Raw genomic sequence first — 17,420 nt, 5'->3', positions numbered from 1 at the left:
CGTGTGTTTCATGAAGGATGGAGAAGGTGGGGACAGAAGCCTCATGTGTAGATTATATAATCGTGTGCAGCAGTTGGCATTCTGTGTCGCAGCTCAGTTTTGACAACTCTGCTTTGTTCACAACACGATTATCTCAACCGTACCTTCGTGCAGGCAGACGCCACTTCCGGTTCTTGCTGGCTTCCTTGAAACACGCCACGGCAATGCCTTTTGTGCTGATACCTGCTGTGCCTTTACCGGTCGACCTGGGGGAGATAAAGACTCTCTTCTCCTAACATCCTCAGTTACCGCCTAGCAACACCCAGGGTGGGTGTCCCCACAGGGCAGAGAACTGAGAATAGCATTCACCTCATGTCAGGCTGGTGCTTTGCATGCCTGTGAAAAGCTGATGCTGTCATTGGAAACTTAAAGAAATTGGGCAACAGGGCAGACTGAGAAAGTCGAGATCCAGCCCGGTTCCTCCTGAGCCCGTACTGCTCAGGGTGGATCGTCCAGGTGATTTTAAGCGATGGAACTTGCCGCAGCCTTGAGAGTATGTGACTGCTGTACAAAGACTCAATTCAGAGCCAAGGCTTAGTGGTTTTAAATTATCCATGCCCCATCTCTCCCCACTTGCACAGAAAATTGAAAGTCGATAGCTGTTGAAATCTGGTTTTCAGATGTTTTTTATCTGACGGACCTCACTTAACTCTGTGATGCCCATAAATATATGTGCAGTTCCCACACTGCTGGCATCTTCCATGCTACATAAATAAGTTCTCTAATCCTGTTACAGGGCACTGGCTCAGAACAAACCCACTTATCTGGATTGAATAATGCTCTTCTCTTTGCCGAGAGGATTGTGTGTACGTGTGTGGGTGTTCTGGCTCATGCCTTGTCATTCCAGGCCAGTCTTGTCTCTTGGTACTTGCCGATGGCGGACACAGAGAATGAAATCTGGTCTTCAGTCTCTTCACATGAAAGAAAAAGAGGACCAACAGCTGTTTCTGTTTAACAGTGATTATCCCTGGGATTGTGAGTGTTTTGAAATATTTTTCTTCTTGCTTATCTGCAATTCCTGATTCTTTTCTACATCAGCTGTGTGTTACTTTTTTTTCTTCTTAAGGATAGGAAAGCAGTGACTTTATAATGTGGAGAAAAAGAGTTCCCCTTTTCTTCTTATTAAGAATAAAAGAGTTAATTGTTTTGTCTTCAATGAGCTAGAGTCTTGGGAGAGCACCGAGGACGCGTTCATTACGTAGTAGGAAGCGGGAAGACTTTGGGTTATTTGATCCCTTTGGTCTTGAACAAAAGTGTATTTTCCCACACCTGATCTCGGCTGCCTGAGGCATTGCCACGTTACCACGTGTCCCGTGTTGCATGTTCCTCATCAGTCACTTACCGTGTGCTGGGGCTGTGTGGCCCTTTAAGCAGCCTGCCCTTGGATCCTTTGCATAAAAGTGGCCTGGACCTGATCTGGCCATGGACTTGGGACCCATCTGGGAAGCCCATACCACAGCGGGGGTGGAAGGCGGGAGGACAGATGGTGGGGCCAGCATTGAGACACCCCTCTGGTGGCAGTGCCTCTCCAGCACCTTTTTACTCACAGGTCCACCTGGGTACCCAGCCGGGGGTGACAGGTGGGCTTAGTGATGTCAGAGTCCTGGACATGGCGGCTGGGAGGGATCAGCATAGGTTCCCTGGAACAGTTTTAAGAATGGACATTGCCCGGGGTTCCCGAGACCATCCCAGAAGTTGGTAGAACACACACCTTGACCTCACTGTTCCCTTCTAACTGGGAAGCCAGCAACAGAAGAGTGTCCTCCAGGTGTGCGTCAGGGCTGCCAGCAGAAATGCACTTCCTGGGCCCTGTCTCTCCATCTCTCAACTCCAAGTCTCGGGCTTACCCCACCCCTCCCTAAGCATCACCATATCATGTCTTGGCCACCAGATTTACAATTTCCCAGGAGTAGAATCGTTATTTAGAGGCAGAGTTTCACGATTAGGAATTGTCTTTTGAAAGCCACTTTTTTTTTTCTTTTTTGGTCTTTCCCTCATCTATTAAAATATTGAGTCTTTCGTTCACATCTTGCTAAGTGTTGCGAATGACCATGAGCTGTCGAGGCAAGTATGCTGGTTTCCAAACTCGTGTCATTGGAACCCTTGGGATCTTAGGACCATGAACGTGCCTGGAGTGTGGAAAGCAGGTTGAGCTTGAGAAAGGGCTGCCTCCTTCCCTCACATCACCCTGGGCAGCTCTGGCTCTGTTTTCACATTAGAGTTCTTCCATGGAAATCATTTTCCTTTCATTAAAAAAAAAAAAAAAAAAAAAGGAGGGAGAGGGGGAAAGAGAGAACATTTTTTTTTAAAAGGACTTAATGATGTTTACAGTGTCATCCACATCTAGAATCCTGCCATTTAGGACGTGAACTTGTCAGAATCTCATTCTAAAGGAGGATCCCTTTTTGCCTTTATCTTACCACTTCTCACCCAAAGCAAGACGTTGTGGTTCAGGGTTCAGTGTGGTAAATAACCTGTCAATATTTCCAAGATGAGACCTCCCCCTAACAGGCACGCACGCACACACACACCCATATACACGCAGACACACAGTCCATTATAACGAATCCTTCCACAGTACGGTAGGTAAGTTAATTAGCATAAATTAGTGACTCTTCAAATGGTGTGGTCATGGATGCAGATGACAAGAGTACCTTGAGATTGTTAAAAAGAGCCTCCACTGCCCACCAGTGTTGTGTATTCCATGGAAGAGCAGATCATGGCATCTGAAGGTGGAGGCGAATGCGTTAATAGCTGTACCTCTGGGGTAGGGGGTTGCTGGGATATTGCTGGGCAGAGGGAGGGAAGGAAGGGGAATGTGGGATCCCTGCTCTCGGGATCCTGCCTTCTTCCTTAGAAACCTGTCATTCACAAACCCAATTATGTGCAGGTAGAATGTCAACTCTGACAGAATGAAACCAATGCGTGCTTTATGTGGTTGGTTTTTTATTTTTTTAATGAAATCCTGCTATACTAGCAGGTTCTATTTTCATAAATGTCTTTTTTTTTTTCTTAAGCCAAATCAGCTATTTCCCCCACACACTCCTGAAAAGCTTTAATCAGGGTGTCGAAAGGAGAGCTGTTGGGTGTTGCTGTGTACGTTTTGCCAAGAGGGGGAGAGAGACATGAGGATCAAGAGAAATCTTCCTGGCCTATCTCTGACCCTCTGCTCCTATGTGAGCATCTGGGCCTTGGGTTCCCTGTTTGTAAGCAGGGGTTATTCAATTAGTCTTTCCAGAGGCTGTCACGGCATCACTCAAAGACTGAAAATGCTTTGCAAATAAAAATTCCTTGCCACAGGAGTGCCTGTTAATTATAAATGAGAAGTAGAAGGCAGGCGGCTAGCGGGGAAAATTCATGAGGGCCTCACGGTTTCTGTTTACCATTTTTGTTTTCCTTCCTCTTTGATTTTGATTTTTCTGACTGTGTTTGTTTCTCAAGGCCACAAGGGTATTCTGTGTTCGGAATCAGGCATGCCTTCTGTTGTTAATTGTTTTGGGTTCAGGGGTCAAATAGATCCTACTCTGAGTCTCCGTTCTGCCCACCAACATGTTTACTTTGAGCATGTTGCCTGACCTCCCTGGGCCTCTCTTTGCCTCTCTAGAAAGGGGGGGGGGTGATCATTTCTTTGTTGGAGGACTGGTGTGCAAATCTGGATTCACGGGTGTAAGGTGTAAGTAAGCCAAATGCTGTGCATTCTTTGACTTTGTGCACCCTCCCTGGTTCTGATCACCTGCATCCTGCTTCACCTTCCTTGTATTCCATAGCACTTGGCATCTTTAATAGGCTCTTTGATCAAATGATGTGTTACATGGATTGCTCAGGTCCAAGGAAGGCGGATATTGCTGTCTGGCTTGGTTAAGTGTCCTGAGTGTGAGAGCAGTGCCTGGCACATGGTAGGGGCTTGGATAGTTGTTGACCAAATAGACTCTTAGCCATCTGCCCTCACTCTCTTCTCTTCATAGTTCTACTCCGTGAGATTCATTCCAGATCTGGTTCCGTAATGCCATATTTTGTCTCCTTCTTGTCTTTTTTCTTTTCCTGGGGCTTCCATTCATTCGATTGTGTCCATCAAACATTAAATGCTATGCTCTTCCTGGCACTGCTGAATGCCTGAGGTGCTCTGATGAATCTTCTGGAGGCTGAATTTGGTAAAAAAATTCCTCTACATTTTGTTTTTAAAAGTATGGCTTTCTAGTATAAACCATTAGTCACTGAAGAGCTTCCTAAATTTGCTGAGGCACACTAATTTTTTTTTCCTTAAGTCATTAACTGATATAAAAATATTTGGAGGGAAAAAGCCCTGGCCACTTCCTAACACCCTTGACTTCTTTACAGTAGCCAGTTAATTAAAGAGTTACTGTTAAAATGGGCTCTGACTATTTTTAAAAGCAGCAGCCAGGGTTTGGAAGAAACCTCTTTGAGTTTCGAGATGCAAACCAGATCCAAGTGTACATTCTGTCTGTGTGTATTTTCAGTCTGATGGAAAGCAGGAGGTGGAGGAATCTGACAAGCCTGACTTGGCTGAACTAAACTGATTTTGTTTCTTGAGTACATTTTGGTGTCAAAATTCGTGCAGAAGACATTAATAGAGTGAGGGCAAAACCCCACCAATCATCTTAATAGATGGAAAAAAAGCATTTGACAGAACCCAACACCCCTTTGTGATTTAAAAAAAAAAAAAAAAAAAAGCACTCCAAAAACTAGCATAGAAAGAATCTTCTTCAACTTGATAAGCGGCATCTGCAAAAAAATCCCCACAGCTAAGTAACACTTGATGGTGAAAGATAGGCTACTTTTCCCTAAGATCAAGAACAAGACAAAGATGTGTGCACCTGGCCACTTCTGTTGACCATTGTACTGGAGGTTCTAGCCTAGGCGGAGCAATAAGGCCAGACAAAGATAGAAGATGTATCAGAATGGAAAAGAAAGAATGAAACTGTCTCCCTTTGCAAAAGACATGACCTTGTATGTAGGAAATCCTAAGAAATACACATATGCGCACACACACACCATGCTCTTAAAACTAAAAAAACGAGTTCCACAAGATTGTATGGTGCAAGATCAGTTGGCAAGTACCATTGGTGTTTGTATCCACTAACAATCTGAAAATGAAAGTAAGCAAACAGTTCCATTTACAATAGCATCAAAAAGAGTAAAATACTTAGGAATAAACTCAACAAAAATTGTGCAGGACTTGTAACTAAAAAACACAAAATAGCATTGAAAAAACTTAAACTGAAATAAATGGAAAGACATATTTTGTTGATGGATTAGATCTAATATTGTTAGGATAGCAATATTCTCCAAATTGATCACTTGATTCATTGCTACCTCTGTCGAAATATCAGCTAGATTTTTTTTTTTTCACAAAATGGCAGACTCATCCTAAAATTCGTATTTCGTGATGCAAATGCCAGGGACCCAGGAGAACCAACACAATTTTCTAAAAGAAGGACAACGTTGGAGGACTGACATTCACAATTTGAAAATCTACTGCAATACTACAGTAATCATGACAGAGTAATAGTGGCATAAAGTACGTAGGTCAGTGAAATAAAATTGGAAGTCCAGAAATAAACCCTTCTATTTATGACCAATTGATTTTTGACAAGACAATCCAATGGAGAAAGAATAGACTTCTTAACAAATGGTGCTGGGACATTTGAGTAGCCACACAAGTATGAAGTTGGACTTCTACCTCATGCCATGCGTAAAAATGAACTCAAATGGGTCATAGACTCAAATATAAGAGCCAAAGCCATAAAATCCCTAGATAAAATACAGGAGTAAATCTTTATGACTTAGAGTCAGACAGTGGTTTCTCAGGTATGATACCAAAAGCACAAGCAACATCAGAAAAAGAAATAAATGAGAGTTCATCATAATAAGAAATGTGTGCTCCAGTGGGCATCATCAAGAAAGTGAAGACCACCCACATCCTATTTCTGATAAAGGACTTGCATTCAGAAATATATACAAAGAATGCTTATAATTCAACAATAAACAGAAACGAACAGTTTTTAAAATGGGCTAAAAGTTTGAACAGACATTTCTCCAAAGAAGATATATATTAAGCACATAAAAAGATGCTCAGTGTCATTAGCTATTAAGAAAATACAAACCAAAACCACAATAAGATGTCAGTCGACGCCCACTGGGATGGCAACAATGGAAAGATAATAGCAGGTGTGGCAAGGATGTGGAGAAAATAAAACACCCATGCATTAATGGTGGGAATGTAAGATGGTACAGATATTTTTGAAAAACAGTTTGACAGTTCCTCAAAATGTTAAACATACAGTTACCCTATCACCTAGTAATTCTCCTCTTGGATATATACCCAAGAGAATTGAAAACATATGTTCACACAGAAATACTTGTATCTAAATATTTAGAGCAGTGTTATTCACAAAAGTAAAAAAACAAAGTGGAAACCGTCAAAATGTTCAACTGATAAATGAGTGAACAGAATGTAATTTATCCACACTATGGAATATTATAATGCAGTAAAAAGGAAGGGAGGATTGGCACATGCTACAAGGTGAATTAACCTTGAAAACCTCATACTGTGTAAAAGAAACCTCTTTCAAAAGACTGCATATTGCATAATTCCATTTCTGTGAGATCTCCAGAAAGGCAAAGTCATAGAGATAGAAAATAGATGAGTGGTTGTCAGGGTCTGGGGATGGGGGCGGGGGGAGGGAATGTGGAAATTCACTACTAATGTGCCGTGGGTTTCTTTTGGGATGATGACAATGCTCTAATATTAAATAGTGGCCATGGTTTCACAAAGCTATGAAAATACTAAAAGCCAGTGATTTGTACACTTTACAGTGGTGAACTTTATGGTATGGGAATTATATCTGAACAAAGCTGTTGTCAAAAAAAAAAATTAGGCCTGTGTGGGGATTAGGATTCTGGGCTCTCTCCCTTCCCGGATACAATGTTACTGAAACTAATCCTAAAGATCTGAGTACCACATAGAACAGCTTATTTTCTTAAAAGTTTCTTCCTCCCATTTTTTTCTTCTTTTTTATTGGTGAAAGCTCGAAATGCTTTTGCGTTGCTGATATCAACCTTTTTCCTGCTTCATCATTTTTGTGGCCACGGAAAGGAGAACAGACGGTAACCTTAAAAGAGAAATGTTTGACTTTGGGGAGTTTTATCTTTGGCTGCTACCTTTTCCCATAATTCACATGCATGATCCTCTTTTATTGTATACTTTATATGTTATATTACAAAATAATAGAGATTTGGGTTTCTGATTAGAATTTCAAACCCATGGGGATATTCAGTACAGGTCAAAATGTCTTTCCCATGGGATCTTAGAGCCAGGTTTGTTTAGTGGGAAAAACATATTTTTGCTCTTTTTCTTCGAGAAAATCTCACCTGCCATTCCTTTTATAACCACTTCCATCTTCCAAGCTTCTAGGAAGCTTTTATAAAAATGGTGCATTGTCAGTATTTGTTAAAAACACAGGTAATATTTCTGGTCAGCATATGTGTTATGTCTATTTAACTACTACTACAGTCAAGAAGGTTACAGTCGAGGGGCGCCTGGGTGGCTCAGTCGGTTAAACGTCTGACTTTGGCTCAGGTCATGATCTCGCAGTTCGTGGGTTCGAGCCCTGTGTCGGGCTCTGTGCTGACAGCTAGCTCAGAGCCTAGAGCCGGTTTCAGATTCTGTATCTCCCTCTCTCTCTGACCCTCCCCTGCTCATGCTGTCTCTCTCTCTCTCTAAAATAAATAAAACATAAAAAAAAAATTTTTTTTAAAGGTTACAGTTGTGGTCCATGTCCAGTGCTCTTTTGAGTCAAAGATATTTTGACATTGCTTTGGGGATGTTGGTTTAGAAGAAAGGGTTGAAGTCCAAGTTTGAACATCGTCATCCTGCTTCTGTGGCGGCCTCTGACCTTTGATGATGTTTCCACATGGGCACTGCCACACCTTCTCCAAAGACAGGCATGCTGTGGAACGCCGCTTTAGATGCTCTTGCCAAGAGCCAGTTGCCAAGGAATGTGTTTATGGTTTGGGATCCAAGGGCTGGTGACTGGCAGCCTGTTGAAAATGGTTTCTTTTGCCTTCCTTCTCACCTCCCGCCTTCGCTGCTTGCAGGAAGATCTGCTTACACTGCAAGTGTCCTCAGGAGGAGCACATGGTGACAGTGATGCCCCTGGAGATGGAGAAGACTGTCAGCAAACTCATGTTTGACTTCCAGAGGAACTCGACCTCAGACGACGACTCAGGCTGCGCCTTGGAGGAATACGCATGGATCCCGCCAGGGCTGAAGCCTGAACAGGTACCATTCTTGATGGGAGGGCACTTGTGGTTGGGGCTGCCCGGCCTTCCTCATTCCAGTTCAGAAGGAAGAGCTAACTTTGCTGATTCAGAGAAGCGGTTGCGGTTACCTGGGCTGATGACGTCTGGGGCCCCAGTGGGAAGTGAGTCCTGCGTAGGCCACTGTTAATTCCATTATTGCTGTCAACGGAAGAGTGACTAGAAACTTCTCAAAAACATTGGTGTTGAAACATTAGAGAAAGAAACTTGATTTCTGAAGGGTGGAAGGGAGTTCTACATTGGCCATGAATCTTTAAGATTCTTTGTTAAATGAGAGAGAAGAAATAGGGACTTGGACTTGCCTTATTCTTCCCAGTGATATATGCTCTGTTTAAATACTACATTCAGCCTTGCTTTACAGAGAAAGACATTGGCATTTCCTGAAATATTTGGCACTACCTACAGGCTGTAAATATTATTGGCTTGATTAGATGAACTCGGTTTCTTTCTGTTTCACTGTGTTTTTCTCAGCGATATACAGCCCTGCTTTGCATTTCGGTAGTTGGAATTTTCTCTTCCACCAACCAACCTCATGTTTGTTTAGAAGCCTCTTCTTTTAGCTGGATACTTTCATGATCTCTGCAATGTGCACCCCTAATTTTCCCTCTGACACAGAAAATTCTTTCTCCAGTTATCTTCCCTGTTTCTGACAGAATGGTTTAAAGCTTAAAAGACCCTGAAAGTGTAGTCAGGAAATTTCTGTGCGTTAATGCTTCTAGAAAAAGTTCTTTATGATTAAGAAAGACCCAAGAATTCCCGAATGACTCAAGAGTAAGACACAGATAACATCTCTTTGATGAGACATTTCTCTTTTTCTTCTGATATCTGAGGTCACAGATCGGCACCCGAAACCGAGCACACTGGCGGGATGGGGTCAGTCAGCAAAATCTTATATAAAATTTTGAATTAGTGACTAATCCTTAAAAATGAGGAATTTGAATGTAAAAGTTCATATTTGTGTCTTAAAAAAATTTGAGGGCCTGACATTCCATCCCTAAGAAGATTGGTGCCGGCCATTCTTTAGACGGTTGGATCACTCCGGATCACCCAGTCCATTTCAGCCTTTGACATTACCTTCCTAAGCCTTGCAGACCCTTTGTTTTTGTGATCCCTGGCCTAATTCTTACTATGGAGAAAATGTTTTAGAACAGCAGCCTTCACAGAAAATGATCTCCAATGAGAATTTAAGGGAGTTCTGTGCTGAGATATTATCAGGAAGAAGTAAGACCATTTTCTCTCAGTTTACAGCTTAAGGTTTTATCTTTATTTTCTTCTGCTTCAGTGAAGATTGTGTTATTTAAGAGTTCGCCTCAGCAAAATGAGAGTATTTGATTGAGTTTGTCCGAAAACTCAAATGAAGTGACGGGTGACTGAATATCTTTGTTTGACATCACCACCCTGCTGCCAGTATTTGAGCAGTGAATTTTCACACCTAGATACGTCTGTGAGCTTGTTTCATTTTCTTGCTAACCTCATTTCCAGCAACTTCTCGGAGGCCCAGCTTTCTTTTGTTCACATTGCTTTCTGCAAAATTGGGCCCTGAAATTCTGAAGTTAAGCTATTTTGGGTTCCCTGCTTAGGTAGACTCTTCTCTAAGACCATGAAAACATCATTCTGTCATTTTCAGATGTGGAGAAAATTTTCTGTAGGCCCAAGAAAACAGGTCATTGCGGAAGCCGGGGTCTTGGTTCAGTTCACCAATTCTGAAAGTGAGTTCTTACAGTATTTTTGGAGGCCGCTTGACTCATCCAAAATGAACGTTTTGGAGAAACATAAAACCACTTTCTTTGATTTGTTTTGAAGGAAGACAATTAGTGCTGTTCAACACATGGGTTGAATTATGTCCAATGAAAGGATATTCCCATCTCTTAGATAATGCCACTGTTCCTTGGATGGTTTTCTCTATTCCCTGAACTTGCTCAAACCTACATGATGCAGAAGGTTAGGAAGGGTGTTTGTTCTCCAGAGAGAGAGATTATCTCCTCAGCCCTGTTTGATTGACTATGTATTTGTCTAATAAAATATGAGTCCGTATTTAAAGATGTTTGAAGAGATCATGTTGCATGAGAGAAATGGGCATCAAATTTTAAAATGATGATATCGTTCAGGCACCTGAGTGGCTCAGTTGGTTAAACATCTGACTCTTGATTTCAGCTCAGATTGTGATCTCATTGTTGTGGGATCAAACCCCATGTTGGCCTCTGTGCTGACAGCATGGAGCCTGCTTGGAATTCTTTCTCCTTCTCCATCTGCCTCTCCCCACACACACCCCCCCGCAAAAATAAATAAAATTGTGACATATTTTAAAATCAATTATGGAACTATTTATACATTTAAAGTTTTTTTTAAAGCTGTGTAGACATTCTAAGATTAGAAAAACTTGAGACCCTGAATGCCTTCTGCTGAAAATGCTGGTGTTTAATACCATGTTAGTTGTCTATGATTTGAGAAAATTCATTTTTCTACCAGGAGAAGTTACAGTGATCATTAAATGCTCTGCGCTGCAGGCAAACACTAAAGACTAGTTAAGGTTGAGAGTAATGTGCTTTCATTTCTGTGAGAACCTTTCATTTTACTCCCTGATCATGGGGTTGGTAGTATACCTTCAGGTGATACTCTTTATTATTCTCTTTCTTCTGAGAAATGCCTTCAATTACATATAATGCACATGGAAGTCACTTCCTATCCACCGAGGTGTTTTTGAATATGAGCATCTAATTTCTTAAAAATCTACTATCTGAGAGGCACCTGGGCAGCTGAGTCAGCTTGTGTCCACCTCTTGATATCCGCTCAGGTTGTGATCCCAGGGTTGTGGGATCAAGCCCCATATCAGGCTCTGAACTGAGTGTGAAGCCTGCTTAGGATTCTCTCTCTCCCTCTACCCCTCCCCAATGCTGCTTGCTCACATTCTCTCTCTCTCTCTCTCTCAGAAATAAATAAATAAAACTTTTTTTAAAAACTTAAAAAAAAAATCTCCTCACTATAAAACCCCACCTTCTTAAAGTAGTGTGAAAAATGATAAATAAAATAGTTGATGCCAGAAAGGAAGGGCATTTATGTTGTGACTTTTAATGGTTTTTAATCCGCGAGGCTGCTCATATCCCTCCCCCTCTGTTTGCTTCAAACAAGGTGTGTCTTGTCATCCAGAGAGCCCTCTGGCACCTAAATTGTCCCAATTGGCCATCTGTAGTCTCCTTTAAGGCTCCAGTTTGTCTTCATACTCCATTAATCGCATGTGCCCTGTCTCCTAGAGATGTTGTGGTGATGTGTTTATAGTGGATGATACTTCAGGAAGAATTGGGAAAATATTTAGGACACTGTAAGGAAGGCCCATGGTGAGCAGGGCTGCTCTACTGGAGCATCATTGGAATTGGGGGCTGGATGATTCTTTGCTGTTGTGGCTGTCCCTTTCAGTGTAGGATGACTGGCAGCTTCCGTGGCCTCTCCCCACTAGATCCCAGAAGCACACACCACCCACTCCCCAAGACTTTGGGATGACCAACCCATCTTGCAATGCCCAGTGACCCTGGGGGTTCACTCAAATGTGGTTGGGCACCCCATTTGAGAGCCACTGGATGAAAGTGATGTTAAAGCCTAAAGGGTCGGTCAGCAAACTTGTGGCTCAGTCAAGACGGAAAAGGCTGACCCAGATCAGCAAACATTTCCTCGAGTGCCTACCGTGTTCTAGCTGCGGTGGGATAGCTGCTTCCATGGAACAGGGTCAGGAGTGTGGCGGGGTGAAAATGTGGAGAACCTGGGTGCTTGGGCAGAGGCCAATGCTCTCCAGAGCCTGCTATCCTCAGCAAGTCAAAACAAGGACTGGAGTGGTTTGAGGACCAGGCAGGGGCGCATGGGCCACCTTTTATTCTCCAAAACAGAACTCGAGTTCTCCTTTTACATAGGGCAAACTGGCTCATTGAAAAAAAAAAAAAAACAAAAACAAAGAAAATAAAATAGGAGATACCTAAGGAAGTGGACCAAAATCTTTCATCATTCCACCAGTAAGGACTATTGTTTTGTATACAGCAAGTATCTCTGTAGAAGGAGTGCTTTCTGTTTTGTTTTGGACAAATGTGATGACGCTGTCCGCTTACCCTGACTTTTATTTCATGTCATCTACCATGAACATTTTTCGGTATCAGTACATCTAGATCCAGATTGTCCTTTTGGAAGGGTTGTTTGGAACTCCTGGGAGTTCCCAGCGTGGAGTGGTGCCACCCACCACTAGGGGGAGCTTTTGGAAATGGATGTGCAGAAGGGGGTCGTTATCGTCAAAATAACTCCACTCGCATTAACATGGGTAGCAGCTTGGGATGCTAAGCATCCTGAAAATCCCCAGAGGGCTCTGCACAAAGATGAAGCGACCCCTCCCCAGTGCCAAGAGGGCCGCCATTGAGCACTCTGAGCTGACAGTTTCTTTTTGAAGTGGGCCTTTTTGGCAGCTCCCCACTGTGTTAGATAAAGTGGCAGAAACCAGCCACCCTGCACATTTGCCTCTTCCTCTTCTGAAGGACAATTCTGAGAGGTGGCATTGTCACATGTAAAGGTTTTTAAGGCTTTTGACTGACTGTTAGAAACTGTCTTTCAGAAAAGGTATAACTGGTAAGTCCCCTGGGTGGAGTCTTCGCTGGGCCCGTGTGGATGTGTTTTTTCTGTTAATTCTGCTCATTGCTCGTGCGAGCATGAAGACACCATCAGATTGCTTCTCCTGAGTGAACTCCTCTTCATCCGTGTTTTGGATACTTCAGTACCTGTAGACAGTTCTCAAATATGAATGTCCCCCATCCTTGGCTTCCAAGTGTTAGTAATATTCCCTTGACCTTAACTGTGTCTTTGCACATAGAGAGCAGTGATTGAGTCATTTGTCCAGAAGTCTCAGCCCACACATCGAATTCTCACAGGAGAGATGAAGCTACCAGGAGTCTTTGTCCAGTGTTGGGCTTTCATAGTCCTCCGCCGCCATGTGGCAAAGCAGCTCATTCACTGCTGCCTACAGAAGGGGGTGACCTAGTTGGTTTGGAGCCCTGTGAAACATGGAATATCTCTTTTGGAGGCACATAAAAGTCTTTGCTTGGCTTCTCATTTAGTCACCATTGCTCATCCATCAGGTATCAGATTAAGTGTGTTTCCTGAAGGTGCTTCTCTGACCCCGTCCTACACCCACTCCATTAGGTCCCCAGTTGTATGCTTTATAGCAATCCCTGCACCTTTCCTTATTCGTACTTTTTCAAATGTAATTAAGTACATGTGTAATTATCTGCTTGGCATTTGCCTCCTCCACTTTGCTCTAAGATCCAAGAGGGCGAGGATCTTGTCTGGTTGGCTCTTCAGGAATCCCCCAGCCCCTTGCACAGTGCCTGACCCGGGGCTGCCAGCCAACAGATATCTGTTAGGAGACAGGCAGGTGACCCGGATCCTCGGCAGAAGCAGGAAGGTTCAGGATTGCATCACACGGAAAAGACAGAGGTCACCAACATGCTTTTTTTAACATACAGGATTATTCTCTATCAATTTTTCCTGTTCCTGTGTTTCTCTCAAAGGTATGGGTTCTAAGCAGATTCCGCCAGCCATTTCGGTTGCTTCAAGGTTTTCTCAGCTTACAGGGGACAGGAGATGGGGGTGAGATCTCCCGCGTGAAAGCTGCTGGCTCAAAAGTCCCAGGCCTGCAGCATGGTGGGGGGAGCCAAGGGTCTGACAGGGAATCATTTGTATCTCACTCCAAATGTGGGGAGCCCTTTGGGAGCCACAGGGCGGGGAGGAGGAAACCACATGGTCCAGTGGGAAGAACCTCACCCCTGCAGTCGGGAGAATCTGCCCACTGCTCTATCCCTTCATGACCGCAGGAAGGTACTCATTTTCCATGAGCATTGGTTTCCTCGTGATGATGACGACAGTGGAGAAAATTATTAACGCTGGTTATGTGCCCACCACCATCTTTAACTTCACTTGCATCATCCTGTGTAATTCTCACAAACGCCTTACTGGGCCATTGCTATTCCTGTCTCTGTTTCAGAGGTGAATAAAGCACCAAAGAGATTTAGAAAGATGCCCAGGGTCACACAGCTGAGCATCAGAGACCGAGTCAGTCTCCAAAAACCCAGCCTGGGAGCTGATACTTAGACGTACAGGCCACAGAGGCTGGTCCCGGCCCCCAGTGAGGGAGCGTACGCGCACAGAAGTTGCTCGCCGAAATACCTTACTGCTCTTCCTGTGAAGCTGTACTGTCAGTGGTAACACTGAGCAGGCAGGAAGAGGAAAGGAACATGGGCTTGTCCAGGACAGAGGAAGGTGCGGTGAGGGTGGAGGAGGTGCGTGAAGCATAGGGTTAACGGGAGTCGCGGATTCCCCCTCAGCCTTCTCCAAAGCTTTAAGTCACATCGTTTTGAATTCTGCCAAGACAGAGGCCTCTCTGTTCCCCGCGTTATCGGCTGTGTGAGTGTTGTAAAGGTGCGACATCTTTCTCATGAAGTTCTGGCTCTGCCAAGCCAGAGCGACTTGGACAGGGGCCAAGATGGAGCCACCTGACTGAATTCTCCCGTGCCCCAAGCAGGTTTCAGAGCTGTCTGTGGAAGAAATGAGCTCCACCACCCTCCTCCTTTGGTGCCTGAAATCTCCTGCAAGATCATAGTCACTAGGCCTAGAAGGAGTGGGTCCCTAGGCCACTCAGGAGGGCAAAGGGAGCCTCCCCACAAAGGAGAATATTCTACAAACCGCTCCTCAGGGGATCAATGAGTCAGAGGGAGGCATCACTCAGGGCTCTGGCCTCTCCTGGCCACTTCAATTCTCTTCAACATCCCTCTCTGATGGGTGGGCTTCGTGGAAGTTCCCCTCATGCTCCCCCCAAGAGGGTAAGGAGAGAATCAGAGAGTGTGCTGGAGTATTTTGTGAAAAGGGTACAGCGCCTGGGCTTTCTTCATGCGTTCATTTGCCTATTCAGCACACACACGTGTGTATCTACTACTTCAAGCATTGTGGTAGGCACTGAGGATAAAACAATGAAGAAGATAATGAAGGTTTTGGCTAGATTGGAGTTGTAAGGGGGTGGGTGTTCGAGACATAAATTAGGAAACAAAAAGATGTTCAAGATCACTGAAAAAGGGACAGTCATCTTAATAATAGTGATGTAAACATTTAGTGGGCTCTTACATGTGTCAGCTGTCATGCGAGGTGCTTTACACGTTGTGTCTCATTGAATCTAAACCATGAAGGACATACAGCAGCTTCTGCGATAATGGACATGGACTGGAGTTTTGGGAGGACTGGCTAATTTAGACTGATGGCCCAGGGACAGCCTGACTGCTCCTGAATGACATGAAGAAGCCAGCCGTGCAAGGATCTGGCTTGTTGAAGAAGCTGAAGTATCCATTTATGTGAAGCTCAGAAGTGAAATGAAATCAGTACCAGCTTTGTATTTGCATCAAGAATTTAGGCTGGTCTGACTCTTGGTTTCGGCTCAGGTCATGATGTCACGGTCACGGTTCCTGAGATCCAGCCCTGAGTCGGGCTCAGCGCTAATAGCACTGATTAGGAATAGCACTAATCCCTGCTTGGGATTCTTTTTCTCTTTCTCTCTACCCCATCTCACCCTGCTGCACCCCCCCCCCCATTTCTTGTATGCACACATGCACATGTGCTGTCTCTCTCTCTCTCTCTCTCTCAGTAAGTAAATAAACTTGAAAAAATATATATTTTAAAAAAAGGGAGCACCTGGGTGCCTCAGTCTGTTGAGCGTCTGACTCTTGATTTCGGCTCAAGTCATGATCTCAACAGTGAGACTGAGCCCCCCGTCAGACTCTGCACGGACAGTGCAGAGCCTGCTTGAGATTCTCTCTCCTTCTCTCTCTGCCCTTCTCCTGCTCTTGCGCATGTGATTATACACATGCGCTCTCTCATGCTCTCTCTCAAACAAATAAACTTTAAAAAACTTAAAAAGAATTTGGGCGCGGTGCTGTGAATGGTTTGGGGAGAAATAAATGGAGCCCATGCAGTGTCTAAGACATCGATGACATGCCAAGATATCCATGAATGTGAAAACCCCACACTCTTGGTTGCCCCGGGAAGTCGAAGGGGTCCTCATACCCATCACCTTGATGTTTCTGCCTGCAAGTGGAGGTAAGGCAACAGAGAGGCCCCATTCAGATACTCCCTCTAGCTTTATGTCCACCCCTTTTATCACATGCCCTCCCTTTTCAAATGTGAGACTGGTGGAGGGAATTGTACATTGTCTTATTCACCACCAGTACTTGGGGCCTAGAATAAGGTCTGATACGTATCACACGTTCAGTACAACAGATGTTACCTACATACACCATCACATTTACTCCTTGTACGAAAGCCCTCCCTTTTCCACAGAGCACCTTGGCCCTCAGAGTGGATTGGAAACTCCGCTCGGTTGCCATGGGTAGTAAGGGCCAGAGCCTGGATTCACACCAGCTGTCTCTGCAACTCCAGTGCTTGTTTGGGCTCTTCCCCCTCCGCCCCTCTTTCTTCTCTGGCGACCCACCCAGGATATCAGATCCAAGGAAGCCGACTTGGCAGGTGGAAGAGCACGCCACATGCGTCACACAAGGCTCTTTCATTCTTAGGGGAGGGAAGTTTCTTCTAATCTCAGGTTGACTCTGGTGACTAAGGGATTTCTCTCTTCTCCACCTCCAGTTTCCCCATCCCTGCAGGAAGCAGGAAACTTCAAAGGCTAGCTTTCCCCCGTCAACAATTTCTGTTTATCTCTGGCTCTTCTCACTCTTTCATCCTGCCTCGCAGCCCGCGTGGTGAGAACCACATCCCCTCTACTTCCTCCAGTCATGTAGCTCTGCAGTATCACCTACCTGGACACTCACCAGTGATATTCATTCCATAGGTGTTTATGGAGTTCCAACTGTATGCCAGGCCTTTTCCAGGCACTGAGAGACAGCCACAAACCAACAAGTGTCCCTCCCCTTGCAGAGCTGACATCATAGCAGAGGATGCAGACAAATTAACAATGGAATGAACAAGACTTTGAGAAAGTGATGTGTACTGGAGAAGCCCTAAAAATGGGTGAT

General features: G+C 44.2%; 1 protein-coding gene across 3 annotated transcripts in view; it reads left to right on the top strand.

Moving 5' to 3' along the window:
• Nucleotides 1-17,420, top strand: part of PRICKLE2 (prickle planar cell polarity protein 2) — a 331,485-nt gene that overhangs the window by 231,856 nt on the left and 82,209 nt on the right. For all 3 annotated transcript variants that reach the window (XM_039240077.1, XM_039240076.1, XM_039240078.1), the window contains one exon: nucleotides 8,158-8,341. In XM_039240077.1, the coding sequence (XP_039096008.1) occupies nucleotides 8,158-8,341 (184 nt within the window). The remainder of the gene's footprint in view (nucleotides 1-8,157; nucleotides 8,342-17,420) is intronic.

This window comes from Hyaena hyaena, unplaced genomic scaffold (assembly GCF_003009895.1).
Source record: "Hyaena hyaena isolate Hyena2069 unplaced genomic scaffold, ASM300989v1 scaffold_167, whole genome shotgun sequence".
Taxonomy (NCBI): Eukaryota; Metazoa; Chordata; class Mammalia; order Carnivora; family Hyaenidae; genus Hyaena; species Hyaena hyaena.
Note: the sequence above shows the minus strand (reverse complement) of the source record. Positions and strands in the feature narration are given on the sequence as shown.